The sequence below is a fragment of the Notamacropus eugenii genome, chromosome 3 (assembly GCF_028372415.1).
Source record: "Notamacropus eugenii isolate mMacEug1 chromosome 3, mMacEug1.pri_v2, whole genome shotgun sequence".
Taxonomy (NCBI): Eukaryota; Metazoa; Chordata; class Mammalia; order Diprotodontia; family Macropodidae; genus Notamacropus; species Notamacropus eugenii.
Genome location: NC_092874.1, coordinates 14,874,179 through 14,888,793, shown reverse-complemented (window position 1 = coordinate 14,888,793; position 14,615 = coordinate 14,874,179). Strand labels below are relative to the sequence as shown.

General features: G+C 50.4%; 1 protein-coding gene across 1 annotated transcript in view; it reads left to right on the top strand.

Annotated features, from left to right (window-relative positions):
- Positions 1 to 10,896: 10,896 nt before the first annotated feature.
- TOMM7 (translocase of outer mitochondrial membrane 7) overlaps positions 10,897 to 14,615 on the top strand; it is a 518,839-nt gene continuing 515,120 nt past the window's right edge. The window contains exons 1-2 of the mRNA XM_072650421.1: positions 10,897 to 11,099; positions 13,706 to 13,754. Of these exons, the coding sequence (XP_072506522.1) occupies positions 10,997 to 11,099; positions 13,706 to 13,754 (152 nt within the window). The 5' untranslated portion in view covers positions 10,897 to 10,996. The remainder of the gene's footprint in view (positions 11,100 to 13,705; positions 13,755 to 14,615) is intronic.

Sequence of the window (14,615 nt, the reverse complement as noted above, 5' to 3'; positions counted from 1 at the left end):
CCGGTGGCCCAAGTTCCCCGCCCTGGCCCCCGGGACTTTGTGCTGACTTTCCAAAACTCCAGCCGGCCCCCGTCCCGAGCTGAGCTCCCGAAACTAACTCTCGCTTGCCCCCTGCTGTCCCTGGCCTTCGGTGACACCGTTGATCCTCCGGGCCGCCCTCCCTCGCTGCTCTCCACGCTAAGCTGGGCTAGCCAGGGCTGACCGAGGCCTGGGATGGGTGTGGCTCCCATCTCCACCAAAGGATTCCTGTGGCTTTGGAGACCTCCGATCCTAGTATTTGGAGCCCGAAGGGACCATGGAGAGCAGCTAGCTCAAACCCTTGTGGTGACAGAGCGGGAAATGGTTTACCCAGGGTTGCCCATCCTGAAAGGGGCTGAGCAGGACTCGCAGTTCCAGCACCATTTCTGAAGCTTGGGTCGGGGTTGGCCTGAGGCCAAATGAGTGAAGCTGTGGGAGCCAGCTCCCCATTTCTAGGGCCAGCCTGACTTTCCGATTTCGCACTCCCTTCTCCCAAAACTTCCCCCAGGAAAGGGGGAATCAGTCATTATCAGCACCATGGGAATCGGGTTCGGTTGCATTCTCAGAATTCTATCCAGACGGACAGGCAGTCCAAAACCCTGTTCTCCCAAAGCAATTTCAGTTCAAACAATTTCAGTTAAATGTAGAAAGTATTTTAGCAAGGGTCTATTATGTGTAAGGCTCTGTAAATAACAAATACAAATTAAATTAAGTAAAAGAGCCTAATTCTGGGTTCAGTTTCCTCATCTGTAAAAGGAGGGAGATTTGGGCTGGATTACTCTTGAGACCCTTGCCCTACATTTCTGATCCTAAACTTTGAAGAGCGAAGGAGAACTAGCAACTGGGAAATTAGGGACGGGTTTTAAGGCATCAGAAAGCAGGTGGGAGGCTGGTGCAGTTTATCTTAATGGAAGAAGTTGGCATTTTTCCCCTAATCATGTCTCTCCTCCTAACCCTCTCCTTTCCAGCTGCTGGATTAGTCACCATCATGTGACTACTCAAAGTTACAGGAGCTTCTTTTCTCATCCATCCATCCATCCATCCATCCATCCATCCATCCATCCATCCATCCGTCTGTCTATCTATCATCTATCTATTCGTATTTCAATGTAATTAGTTTTCTTTGTAATCCTATGTATTTTATTTTATACACTTCAAAACCTCATTCTGAGAGAGGCTCTGTTGGCTTCAGCAGACTGCCAAAGGGAGCCATCACAGCACATCAGCAATGATAACGATGCGCATTTATGTACTGCTTGCTGTGTGCCCAGCACTAGCCTAAGTGCTTTACAAATATTATCTCATCTGATCCTTATAGCATCCCTGGGAGGTGGGTGGTATTATTGCTCTCATTTTACAGTTGAGGAAACTGAGGCAAACAGAGGTTAAGTGACTATAGCCCAGAGCACACAGTTTGTTGGTATGTTGTGTGTTCATCCTTCATTGCCGGAGAACACCATGCCATCAGAGAAATGATGACATGACTTGCACTTGATTTTGTTTTGAGTGAGGGAGGGCTGTGCAAGGTCACCAGCCTCCCTTCTCCTCCAGAGCCATCTGAATCCAGTGACTAGATATTCATCAGGATGACTGGAGATGACCCAGGATGAGGTAATTGGGGTTAAGTGACCTGCCCAAGGTCACACAGCTAGTGAGTATCAAGTGTCTGAGGTGAGATTTGCCTCAGGTCCTCCTGACTCCTGCACTCGTGCTCTATCCACTGCACCACCTAGCTGCCCTGTTGGTATATAAACCTGGGTGGGAAACCCCTGCATTAGGGAAACTTCAGTTAGATGGAGGCTTATTTGCTTTTTACTGTTTGGTGAAAATTTTAATGTAACCACAGGAAGTTGTTGGGTAGTATCAATAATAATCACCAATATGAATTATGGAAAGGATCCCTTTGTTGGGGGTGGGATGGGCATTTGTTTGGCTGTTTTTCAGGTGTAGAAGCTTATCAGGCAGCCTTCCTTCTCTGAAAAACCTAGGGAAACATTGTTTGATCAAGTATAGGCTTTCCTTGTTCATCACAATCCAATTCAGTACACGAACATTAAAGGGCCTACTGCGTGCCATGCTGTGCACTTGGTGCAGTGGAAAGACAATCAACAAAAATAGACTTCCTTTCTACCTGAGGTATCCCCTACTGATAGTAATAATCACAGCTTTGCTGATTCAGCAGTACCATGCTGGCCTCACTACATCTCCAGTTGGTCCTAGACTACCCTGGCAGTCCCAAGAAGGCAATATTTTCTCCCTCCTTGCTCCATTAATATACTGACCTTTCCCAAGATCAGAACTTGGGATCAAAGGGATCTAGAGGATCAAACCCCATTGGAAGAAGAAACCAAGGTTCCCAGAGGTTGAGAGACTGGCTCAATGTGAGTGGCAGAGCCAAGATTCAAACCTAGGGCCTCTGACTCCAGACAGAGCAGCTTTTCTCTGCCTAATTCTTTTATATGGTGCCACTTTTCTGTGTATTCTGGGAATCTATCCTTGGTTCAGTTGTAGAAAATATATGCATAAATTTACACATAAAAGGTGATACCATAAACAAATTTAGCATAGAATAGTTTATCTGTCAGATTTATGTATAAAGAAAGAATTTGGGATCAAAGAAGATATAGAGAGCATTGCAAAATGTAAAATAGATCATTTTGATTATATTAAATTTAAAAGTTTTTGTACAAACAAAACCAATGCAAACAAAATTATAAGGAAAGTAGAAAACTGGGGAAAATTTTTGCAAGTATCTCTGATAAAGGCCTCATTTCTCAAATATATAAAGACCTGAGTCAAATTTATAAAAATACAAGTCATTCCCCAATTGATAAATGGTCAAAGGATATGAATAGGCAGTTTTCAGACACAGAAATCAAAGTATCTATAGTCATGTGAAAAAAAGCTCTAAATCACTATTGATCAGAGAAATGAAAATTAAAACAACTCTGAGGTACCACCTCACACCTATCAGAGTGGCTAATATGACAAAAAAGGAAAATGTTGGATGTTGGAAGGGATGTGGGAAAACTGGGACTTTAATGTGCTATTGGTGGAGTTGTGAACTGATTCAACCATTCTGGAGAACAATCTGGAACTATGCCCAAAGGGCCATAAAACTGTGCATACCCTTTGATTCAGCAGTACCACCGCCATGTCTGTCTCCCAAAGACATCCAAAAAAAGGGAAGAAGACCTATATGTACAAAAATATTTATAGCAGCTAAAGCATGCTATTTTTTGCTCTTTCATTTTTTTCTTTTATTCGAGTTTTCTTGTACAAAATGACATATATGGAAATGCTATACATAATGGTACATGTATAACCTGTATCTGATTGTTTAACATCTCAGGGAGGGGAGGAGGGGGAGGGGAGAAAATATATGTATGTATATACATACAGACACACATAGAATATATATAAATACATACACACATATACACATACATGCATCTACATATACACATCTCTCTTTTTCTTTTTTTTGAAACATAGCAAACCTGCCTGTGAACCTGAAGAAACAAACTCAAAATCTGAAAATCATGGAAAAGAAATATGGTTGGAATGTTCCTGGACTGGTGGTGGTGAGATGGGGAAAGAAAACACACTTTTCCAAGTTGACAAACATTTATTAAGCATGGATTCGGTGTTTGAGCTTAGCTACTGTACTAAATTCTGGGAATAGAAATTTGAGTAAAATGAAAGACAATCCCTGCTTCAAGGAGCTTACATTCGAATGGACATCCAAAAGGAACTTGCAGTGGGGTGGAGAAGAAGGTCCGAGCTAGGGGACCAGGAGTGACTGGGGTCGGGAGAAGAGTGAAGAGTAAACCTGGGTCTGGAACTTCCTTAAAATGGAGGAACTCCCAAGCCAGAGGCCAGACTACAGTAGTGGCCTGTTCTTCTAGGCTGAGAAGGGACTCAAGCACAGTACTGAGCACATAGTAGGTATTGAGTAGGCCAGAGAGGGTGAGGTGTATTTCAGGGTGAGAAACCCAGAGAGTCAGGAGCCGAACCTGTGGAAGAGTGAAGGTATACTTTTCTAAACAAGAAGGTGAGTTTTTAAATGCCAATATTTGTGTTTATTTTAACTTGGAGGAGATGCCAGAAGTGTTTTCAAAGAATAAACCATTTATGCAGACAATTCTGGAATGTCCACATTGGGACAAACATAAAAGTAACACACACTTGCTGTTACTGGCAGCATTGGTAACATTCCTTTTTGGACAAGGACCAGGTTATGGTCTCTTTTTTTCTGAGCAAATGCCCTTTGTCTTGCTGGGTATTCAGGGACAAAGTTGCCAATCCAGTAGATTGGGAAGGGGGTTCAAATATTAAAAACCAGCTTGTTAGAAAGTAAAGGTCAGAATATTCTGTTGGAGAAATGGTCTTCTAAAATGCCTGCTTGGAGAATGAAGAAACACAGAGTGTTTGTCTGATGGCGAGCTTTAAGGTTTTGGACTTCTGCTTAGTCTCCATATAACACAGCCATGACTCATATGTACCATAAAATGCTAGGCTAACACTATGGAATAGTGCCTGTAACATTCCGTCCTCTCGCTTTTCCGGCCCACTTGGTATATATAACCCAACAGCTGCTCTAGCTTCTTGGAAGCCTTGTCATGGCATATAATGGCACTTCTATTCCCGAAATCCGCAACTGAAACATACTTCAAACATATAAAAAGTCATTTATATTGGCCCGTTTCCTCTCAAAGAATCCATCAACTGACAAAGATTTATTGACTGCACACCCCACATCCAACATCTCAGCATTCTGGCCAGTGTTGGCCATATTCTGTGCATCGGCTTTCATCTGAGACCATCAACCCTCTTGTGGCTCAACTGAGTCATAGCCAGCAGCCCCTCTTTCCCCAAACTCTCTCCTCTGTTGGCTCTTGTCACCCCACAGGATCTCCCTTCTCTTTCTTCCTGCCTGTTCCATCTGTCTTCTTTCTTGGCTCTTTCTCCTGTTCCAGGAATGTGGGCACCCTCTTAGGTTTCAGTCATTGGTGTTTTGCTACGCTTTTGTCCTTGGGAAATCTGTAGAAATCTCATCTGCTCTCCTGGCTTCGAAAACATGCTTACTTCCAAGTCTGTCTCTCTCAGTTCTAGCCCCTCATCCCCAGCTGCCTGCTGGCCATTTCCAAATGGAGGTCCTGCCATCAAACTCAACAGTCATCTCAGCCAGAAGCTAATCCATTTCAAAATGCTGTTCATGCTCATTTGCTTGGGGGATTAGACCCTCAGCCTATGAAGTCATTCATTATCAAATCAGTTATTTCTTGATTGGCATGCTATTGAATGGAGGATTTGACTATGAAATGAGAACATGCTAAGGCTGATTAGGAGGACTCTGGGAGAGGTCTGGGCATGAAATCTATTAGGACTTGGCTCTAACCAGGTGTCCCTAAGAGCATCTCACTAATTCGATGTAGGGGAAAGGGCACTGGGAGAACCAGGCAAGCCATATACAAGATGACTTCAATATAGGGATAGGACCTGGAAGCTCTTATGGGAACAAATATGTCATCCCATTGCAAGTTGGCACCCCCTCTGCCACCTTTGAGAATCTTAGAGTTACTTAAAGCACTGGGAGGCTTGACTTGACCAGGATCACACAGCCAGTTTAAAGTCTGGGGAAGGACTTGAACTCAGGTCTTCCTGTGTTTGAGCCTGGCTCTCTACCACACTGTCAACTTTGTGCCTCTGTCAACTAATAGCAGTAGCTAAGCTCAGACTCACTGCAATCAAGTGTTGACTCTGGAGAGCAAAGGCCACTATCTCTGTAATGAGGTAGTGGGCTGTGGGGGTATAATCTAGTGTGGCCAGCCTGACTTGCTTTGGGGGTAACTCAGGCACAACTCTTTTTCTTTGTAACCAGGAAAGGGTAGAGTCTATAGTATCTGGACATGGTTGAACTGCAAAACAAACAAGGTATTGAGGAAGGGGAAGGGGGGATAAAGGAGAGGAGAGGAAGAGAGACAGGAAAAGAGAGGAAGAGAAAGAGGAGAGGAAAAGAAAGGGGAGAGAGAAAAGGAGGAGAGAGAAGAAAGGAAGAGAAAGAAGAAGGGAGAAGAGAAAGGAAGAGAGAGGAGAGGAAAAGAGAGGAGGCGAGAAGAAAGGGGAGGGACAGGGAGAAAGGAGAAGAGAGAAAGAGAAAAAGGAAGAGAGGAGAAAAAGAGGAAAGAGAAAAGAAGAGAGAGGAGAGGAAGAAAGAGGATGGGAGAGGGAGGTGGTAGCATAGTGAAAGAATGGGGACAGAGAACCCTGCAGAGACTCAAAGACCTGGGTTCACACCCTGCTTCTCGTGCACACTAGCTGGGTAATCCTGGGACAAATCATTTAATCTCTTAGTGCCCAAGATAAATTAGTTATTGAGGAATTGTGCATGAGTCAGTGGAGGGCATTTCCACACCCAGAGTTCTCTCCATTGATGTTCTCATCAGTCTAGCTCCAGCTTTACCATTCTCCTCCAAACTGACTTTCCTGTTCTTGCACATGGGACCTGCCCATGTCCTCCCAGACTCCCAGGTTTAGCATCTCAGTCTTTCTCCATCAGATACTGGCAGATCTTGCCATGTTACGTGCCTGGAATCTCTCCTCTTTTCTTTCCTATTGTCCCACCCTCCACCACTCTTGCTTGGCTTTCCTCCTAACTGGGGACTTCCTGCCTCCACTCTGGGTTTAGGTTTGTTTGTTTTTTAACATCTAATCACTTCCAGAATTAATGATGGTAATCAAGGGGTACCCTCCCTCACACCTACTTCCCAAAGCCCAGATACTGCAAAATGGAAAGTTGGAGATGATGGAGGAAGGGCAGAGAGGGCAGATGCTGTCAGGAACGTGAAGGAAGCTCATTGCAGCCGTTGGCACTAAATTTGGCTTGCCGTTCCTGGCAGGGCAGGCAGAAAGGGAAACACGTTGACTTACACAGGAGTCATTGTCTGACCAAAGGAAGCATAAAAATTCATTTGCAGAAAGAAACGTTTTTCCTGGAAAGCAAAGGAGGACTAGTCTGCATGACTTCTTTTATAAAGGGGATTGTGTTGCTGCATTGGCGAATGTCTTTAGCTATGGTATTACACAAGGCAGACGTCGTTCCCATGCACAATCCTTCTATTGACATTCACTAAAGGTGGAGGGAACACCATTAAATAGGAATCCAGGGAAGGTGGGAGGGGAGGGCATGGGAATCACATTTTTCTGGCACTTTGCTTAACAGTCATCAATAGGCAGCTGTGAGATCCAGTGATGAATCTGGAGTCGGGAAAACCTAAGTTCAAATCCAGTCTCAGACTCTTCCCAGATGTGTGACTCTGGGCAAGTCCTCCATCTCTGTTTGTCTCAGTTTGCTGAACTGGGAAATAGGGATAATGTTTAATAGCACCTACCTTGCAGGATTATCATAAGGATCAAATGTAATAATATTTGTAATGTGTTTAGCCCAGTGCCTGGCACATGGTAGGAGTTATAAAAATGCTAATTTCCTTCCCTTCCCTTTAATAAAGGGATACAAAATGAAGAATTTAGATGAACATAGTGTTAATATGTTCAATGCTATGGGAATGTTTAAATTGTGTTATGCTAATGGAAGGGGAGACAATCAATACCGACAAGTATAAGGAATACATAGAAATACAGAAGGGCCTCTGTGAAATAATGCAGAGCGGGAAAAAAATAGACATGGAATTACATCCACTTCCACTGGGAAAATTAAGTGAGCTTGGACAGAAAATTCCCATGGGGAGTTATAGTCAACAAAGAGACTAAAAGTGTTCAAATTGAAATTCCTTCATTTACATGTAAATGATCACCAAGCAAGTTGAGGTGTTTGGAGTGAAGTCCAATATTGTTTTTAATCACACATTAAATGTGCAGTATGTGTAATCCCTCCATGGCAGCCAGACTCCCCAGGAAATCCTTTTCTCACTGATGGCTTGGATAGAGCCACTTGGAACAAAAGTGCTGATGAAAAGAGAGCCCAACATTCTCTGTCTCTCAGGGATGATTCTTTCTAGAGGATAGTCTCTTGTTGTCTGGGGCTGGGGTGGGGTTGTTGACCTACAGATCAAGCTTAGCTCTGGACCCCCACTTACTCACTCAGCACTCTACCTTCTTTTGGTTATGGTGTTTTCAGTGAGTTTCAGTCCCTTGACCTTGACATGTGTCTACTTCTAGAAACACATGCTGGAATGATATGTATAGTGTGTTTACTTATAGCAAGAAATCAGTAAGTAAATGAAAAGTACTTAATACTAAGGGAAAATGTGTAACAATGTATAACAATAAAAATAAACCATGACAGTCTACCAAGTGGTTGCAAAGTTCAGTTACTTTTTAATCATGTCCAATTCTTTGTGACCCCATTTGGGGTTTTCTTGGCAAAGATATTGGAGTGATTTACCATTTCCTTCTCCAGCTTATTTGACAGATGAGGAAACAGGTGAAAAGAGTTATGTGACTTAGTGTCTGAAGTCGGATTTGAACTCAGATCCTCCTGACTCCAGGGTCACAGCTCCATCCACTGTGCCATCTAGTTGCCTAACCCATGACTATCTTAGACCCTAGGAATCCCCCTGGGCCTAAGACCTATCTAGCCTGAAGAATTCTAAGATACAAAAAGTTTGAGCTCTCCCTTGAGGAGGCAAATAAGAGTGGCTCACGAAGTTCCCACAGGATAATCAGCAGACACTTCCCCCAAGATTAGTCATTAGCCATAGACCCACAAACTCTGGGCTCTGAGACTTGGTTCACTTGCGATCAATACACACCACCCCCCTCACCTCCACTTGCCCTGTCCCCCAGCACAGGAACAGAAATAAAGAGTCTGGTACAAACTCCAGCTCAGTAAGTCTGGCACTTGGCAGCTCAGCTCTTTGACTGCTGATGGGGATGTGTGACCTGGTCCCACTGAAGCTAAACTATGACGCAGTGTGACTAGTGGAACGAGCTGCTCATCTAGCAAGGAGCCTTTTATCTGACTTTGAGCACCCCCTACTGCTCCCCCTCCCCCCCATCTCTGCCCCAAGTACCAGCAGGGCTTGGGCTGAAAAGTTAGGGAAGGAGAATGATGACACCAAGGAGATAACTTCTAACGGTCAGAATGACCCCAAAGGCAGAGGACTTGCTGAGTTGCTGGCAAAGGGACAGTCTAGAAGTGCCTCTTCAAAACAAGGGGCAGGGAAGCTAGTAGCTAAGTAGCACCTACTGCGGGAGGCAAGGCTCATTCCTTCAATTCTATTGAAAAAGACAACCACAGGGCTTTCAAGTACAAGTCAGAGATATAAAGATGAAAAATTCAGGTCCTCACCTTCAAAGAGCTATATTATAGCCTAATGGGGGAAGGGAGTACAGCACAAGAAGGAGAGACTTGCCTTTCTCTGAGATGCGAGGGAGGAGAAAATCCAATCTGGGGGTAGATGACACTAGCAGCAGACAGCTGTGGAACCTCCAGAGCCTTAGTCACCACCCTGTCTTCCCCAGGTCTTGGAATAGAACTCACTCGTGACTTCATATTTGGTGTATGAACCTTCTAGGGAAGTAGGAGGTGAGATCCTTTTTTCTGAGGGTGGATTTGAGGGTTTGGGGAGGGAAGTCAATAAGCCTCACTCCTCTCTTGTCCCCTTGGTCTGATTCTTGGAAATAGCCCTGGTAGAAACTGGAAGGGACATTTTACAGATGAGGAAACAGAGGCTCCCAGAGATGAAGGGACTTGTCCAGTCCTCTAAGTCTCCATCTCCAAAAGGTTGGAGCTCTCTGGGCAGAAGGGAAATTTGTTCTTCATTCCTCAGAGAAAGAGGCAGTCAAATAAGTAATAATAATAACCACAGCCTACATGTTTTTAGGGCCTTAAAGTTCCCAACATTCCGGGTGAAGAAGGGAGGGCAAGGGTGACCAAGAAGGTTGAACAGATGATGAAAGTGAAGGCCAGAGGGGTCTGCTAGAGACTGGGGTGTCTAGTGGGCAGAAGGAGCAGTGCAAGGTGACACGACCCCCCCAAAAAAGAGCTAATTTGGGAAGCACAGTTTGTGTGTTCTTCCCCCCCCCCCCCCCATAGTAGGGGTTTAATGAAGGCTTGTGGAGGACATCATGAGCTCCATTCCTTCAGGACTCTACCCTGGCGACAGATTATGTGGGGACATTCATCAGGTGGGAGTGGTCTGCAGGGATGGGGGACAGCCTGGAGCTGAGGGGCAGGGAGCCTCGAGGCCCAGGGATGGGAGGACCGGTTTCAGGTGTGCCTTGGAGGCGGCTTGGACCATCAGAAAGGCTGTCCTGCGGCGGAAGGATCAGCCTAGTTCCGGTGGCCTAGGTGGAAGAAACATTGTAGCAGAGACTTTAGTTGATTGCACTCGGAACCTTCCATGACGAGATCGACCCCAAAGTGCAACGAATGGGACGCCTGGAGCGACCAGCCAGTAGTTCCATAAGCATTTATTAGGCACCCACTGTTTTTGCCAGGCGCTGGATAGAGAGGTGGGCTCCCCTCCTGGGAGGATGCCACGCAGGAGGAGATGGGAAGTTGGAGCAGGTGGGGGCTGAGGCCCCTGCCCTGTCTCAGGGCCTGCAGCTTCCCCCCTGCTGGGAGGGTCAGGCACCACGCAGCGGGCACTGGGTGGCCACCAATCTGCTGAGTAACCTAGGAAACTGGCGTGCCTTCTCTGGGCCGGGCAATGGGGAGGGGAGAGCGAAGCCCTGAAGCCCACGCCCCGCCCCATGACTCCGCAGAAGCCTCAGTGGGCCCATCTGTGAAACAGGAGGCTGGCCAGACTAGGGCTCCAGCCGGGGAGGGAGGAAGCAATTACGACGCCCGAAGCCTCTCCCGACGCCGCTGCCGTAAAGCGCGGCGCCCTGACGCCGACCCCGGCGCTGCGCATGCGTGCCGCGCGCACTTTCCGGCAGAGGCGGGCGGAGGAGGTCTCGGGAACCCGAGTTCGCTGGGGGCGCCGCCATCGCCGCCGCCGTCACCGTCACCATGGTGAAGCTGAGCAAGGAGTCCAAGCAGCGGCTGCAGCAGCTCTTCCGGGGCGGCCAGTTCGCCATCCGCTGGGGCTTCATCCCCCTCGTGCTCTACCTGGGTCAGTGCGCGCTGATGGCGGCGGGCGGGGCGGGGGCGCGCACATGGGGTCGGGGGGGAGGGGCGGCCGGGGCGCGCACGCGGGCTCCGCACCCAGCACGCGCCGGCGCGCCGGCAGCGCGATGACGTCACCGGCACCCAGGAGGGCCCTAGGGGGAGGGGCGAGCTCCCCCAGGCCATGAGCTTTGGTTAGGCGCCTACTGTATGAAAGGGCATAAAGAGGGACGCCTCCCCTCCCCCGCCCTTGATGGGGGCAGACCACCCGAGAGGGTGCACGTGACCAAGGCTGAGAGAAATTGGATATGTATTTATTAGGCGCCTACTGTGTGCTAGCCCCCCCAAACCACAACCCCGCCCTCCAGGAGCTTCCACTGGGGCGGGGGACAGGGTGGCAGAGCACTTTAGCAGCCTTCCCATCCAGGACCTCAGGCCGGGGCTGTCATCCACCCCTTGTACAGAGGGGCACGTCGAAGCACCAGGCCAGGCGGGGAGGGATGAATGGAGGGGGTTCGCCAGGCCTCAGCTTCCTCATCTGTAAAAGCAGGGAGTCGGACCCAGGGGAAGGCCCCTGCACCCCTGGCTCTGCTTTTGGGGACTCCCCTCCCTGGGCCTTCTTGGCTTCTCTTTCAGAAGGACGGTTCTCCTCCCTCGCGGCCTGAGTCCTGCCCTCTCGCTGACCGCTGGCTCTGCCCTCCGACCTCATCCTCCCCCCTCCATCCACGACCGTGGGTGACCGCCTGAGGCCCCTTTCCGCCTGGCCCTGCGGGTGGGAGGCTGGAGCCCGAGTGGCCGCGGGAGCCCGAGTGGCCGCGGGAGCCCGAGTGGCCGCGGGAGCCCCAGTGGCCGCGGGAGCCCGAGTGGCCGCGGGAGCCCCAGTGGCCGCGGGAGCCCCAGTGGCCGCGGGAGCCCCAGTGGCCGCGGGAGCCCCAGTGGCCGCGGGAGCCCGAGTGGCCGCGGGAGCCCGAGTGGCCGCGGGAGCCCGGCCGTGCAGGCCGTCCACAGACCTTCCTCGGGCCATGGGCTGCCTGACCCCCACCCCCCAGCTCCCTTGGGGGTCTCTGAACCCCTTCCACCCCTCCCCTGCCGTGCGGTCACCTCCAGGTTAGGGTAACGCCCCCAAGCCCTGCCTGTGCTGGGACAAAGACCTGGGCCCCGGTCTGCCCGGGTTTGGCCCTGTGCTGGGGCTCCAGGAGCGGGCTTCGACTGGACCTGGGCCCCGGCCCCCTGGCAGCCTCGCTGACCAGGAGCCGCCCGGCCTGCCCGTGTCAATCAGACCAAGGGATTTGGGGCCTTTCACACTCTGGGATGAAAACAGCCTTTCTTGCTTCCCTGTCCGGCTGGCTGTGCTCGGAGGGGGGCCGACAGACGGTGATGCGGGCTCCCCTCCCCCCATTCATCTCTGCCCGTCTGTCCGGTCACAGCCCCGTCCGTGGCCGGACACTTCCCCAGGCGCCTTTTGTTTCCCGAGCCTTGGGCGGGGTGATGGGGCTTAAGCCCCGAGCCGGGCTCGGTCATCTGCTTGGTAACAGGAGAAGCGTGTGAAGCATCCCCTCGTGGTGGACAGTCCGCGGGGGACGCCAGTTCTGCCCTTAGAAAGAGAAGGCAGGCCCGAGGTGTTCGGGAGCCCAGCTCCCCATCCCGTTACCGAGTGGGGTGGCGTTAGCCGTGCGGGCCTCCCGGCCCCGGCCCCGGCCCGGCTCCTGCCCCGGCCCGGCTCCTGCCCCTGCCCCTGCCCCTGCCCCGGCCCCGGCTCCTGCCCCTGCCCCGGCCCCGGCCCGGCTACTGCCCCGGCCCGGCTGCTGGCCCGGCCCGGCCCGGCTCCTGCCCTGGCCCGGCCCGGCTCCTGCCCCTGCCCCGGCCCCGGCCCCGGCCCCTGCCCCTGCCCCGGCCCCGGCCCGGCCCCTGCCCCGGCTCCTGCCCCTGCCCCGGCCCGGCCCCTGCCCCGGCCCCGGCCCGGCCCCTGCCCCGGCTCCTGCCCCTGCCCCGGCCCGGCCCCTGCCCCGGCCCGGCCCCTGCCCCGGCCCGGCTCCTGCCCCGGCCCAGCTCCGGCCCCGGCCCCGGTCCGGCTCCTGCCCCTGTCCCTGCCCCGGCCCGGCCGTCACCAAGGTTCGCTCTCATCGGAGGCGGGCCCCGTAGTGCCAGTACTTTTTCCTGGCCCCTTTACAGCCGTTAATTGAAGCCCACTTTTGTTTTCTCCGTGTTTCTGGGAAATGAGACCATGATGTCCGCAGCCTGCCGGCTAGGTCAGGGTGTAAGAAGCGCCCTTTGTTGTCAGGGGGATTGGCGACCAGCAGTGTGATTTATCGGGGAAGACCCAGTGTTCTCCTGGTGGAATCCGGGGACCCTTCCAGGGGGTCCTCCAGGTCCGGTTCGGGGGATATTTTAATTCTGATTTGGCAGCTGTGGAGATGTAACCACAGAAAACGCTCCTCAGGCACCCCCAGTTTTTCAGTGTGAGGGGATCCTGAGACCAGAAATTGTTGGTGGCCTGGAGCGTGGGGTGGCCCACACTGTGTCCCAGGCAGGTCCGTGGGGGAGGCCGCCGTTGGCTGTGGAAGCTTTTTTCATCAGGGCTTTCCTATTTACGTGGGATCTCCTTCTTTTCAGGATTTAGGAGAGGAGCGGATCCTGGAATGCCTGAGCCAACCGTTTTGAGGTACAGAATTTACAGATTCATCCGCATTTAATTGTAGGAGATTAAAAATCTTACACTGAAAAAACCAACCCATGGGTGTGCTGCCCTCCTGGCCCCAGAGCACAGCTGAGGGTTATCAGATGCCTTAGGGAACAATGCATTCGCCTCAGCTGCCCATCTGAGAGACGGAATCCTCCAGCGGGTGGGGTGGGATGTCTGCTGCCAGGTGCCTGCCCCCCCCTGCTGCCCCCCATCTTCTGCCTTCTGTTGAACGCCTCCTCAGGATTCCGGGGGCTGCTGGGTTTAGCCCTTCTCCCTGGTGAAGGAGGGCTTCTTGTCATCCGACAGCTCCCCCCAACATATACACATACGATCACTAGAGAACTTTGTTAAAAAACAGATTTTTATTAACTCTTTTATTGGTATATCACCTAGACGTCTGCCTTCATCTGGTTCTTTCCCCCTTCCCTGAGAGTTATCCCAATGACAGATAATTTTTTTTAAAGAAAATGAAATAAATGAAATTTCCACAAAATTGATCATCACATTGACCAGTGACCTTCTAATTGTCAAATTTCATAGCCTTTCAGGCAATGTAGCCTCAGTGAGTCATATAATTTGCCTGTGAAACCATTTACTCATCTGTAAAAATAGGGGATTCAACCCAATGATGTTGGAACTTTGCAGCTCTAAGAACACATGGTTTCTTGACTTTTCTGCCTGTTTCACAATGTGGACAGTTACTTCGTATCCTTCACAGGTCCACTGGACTTCCTACTGGACATCTTTCTTTGAATTCCCTTTGTTTTTAAGCTCAGAAACTCAGTACTTGCTTCCCACCCCCCAAGTCATCTGCCTCCTGCCTTTCCAGTTTCAATTATA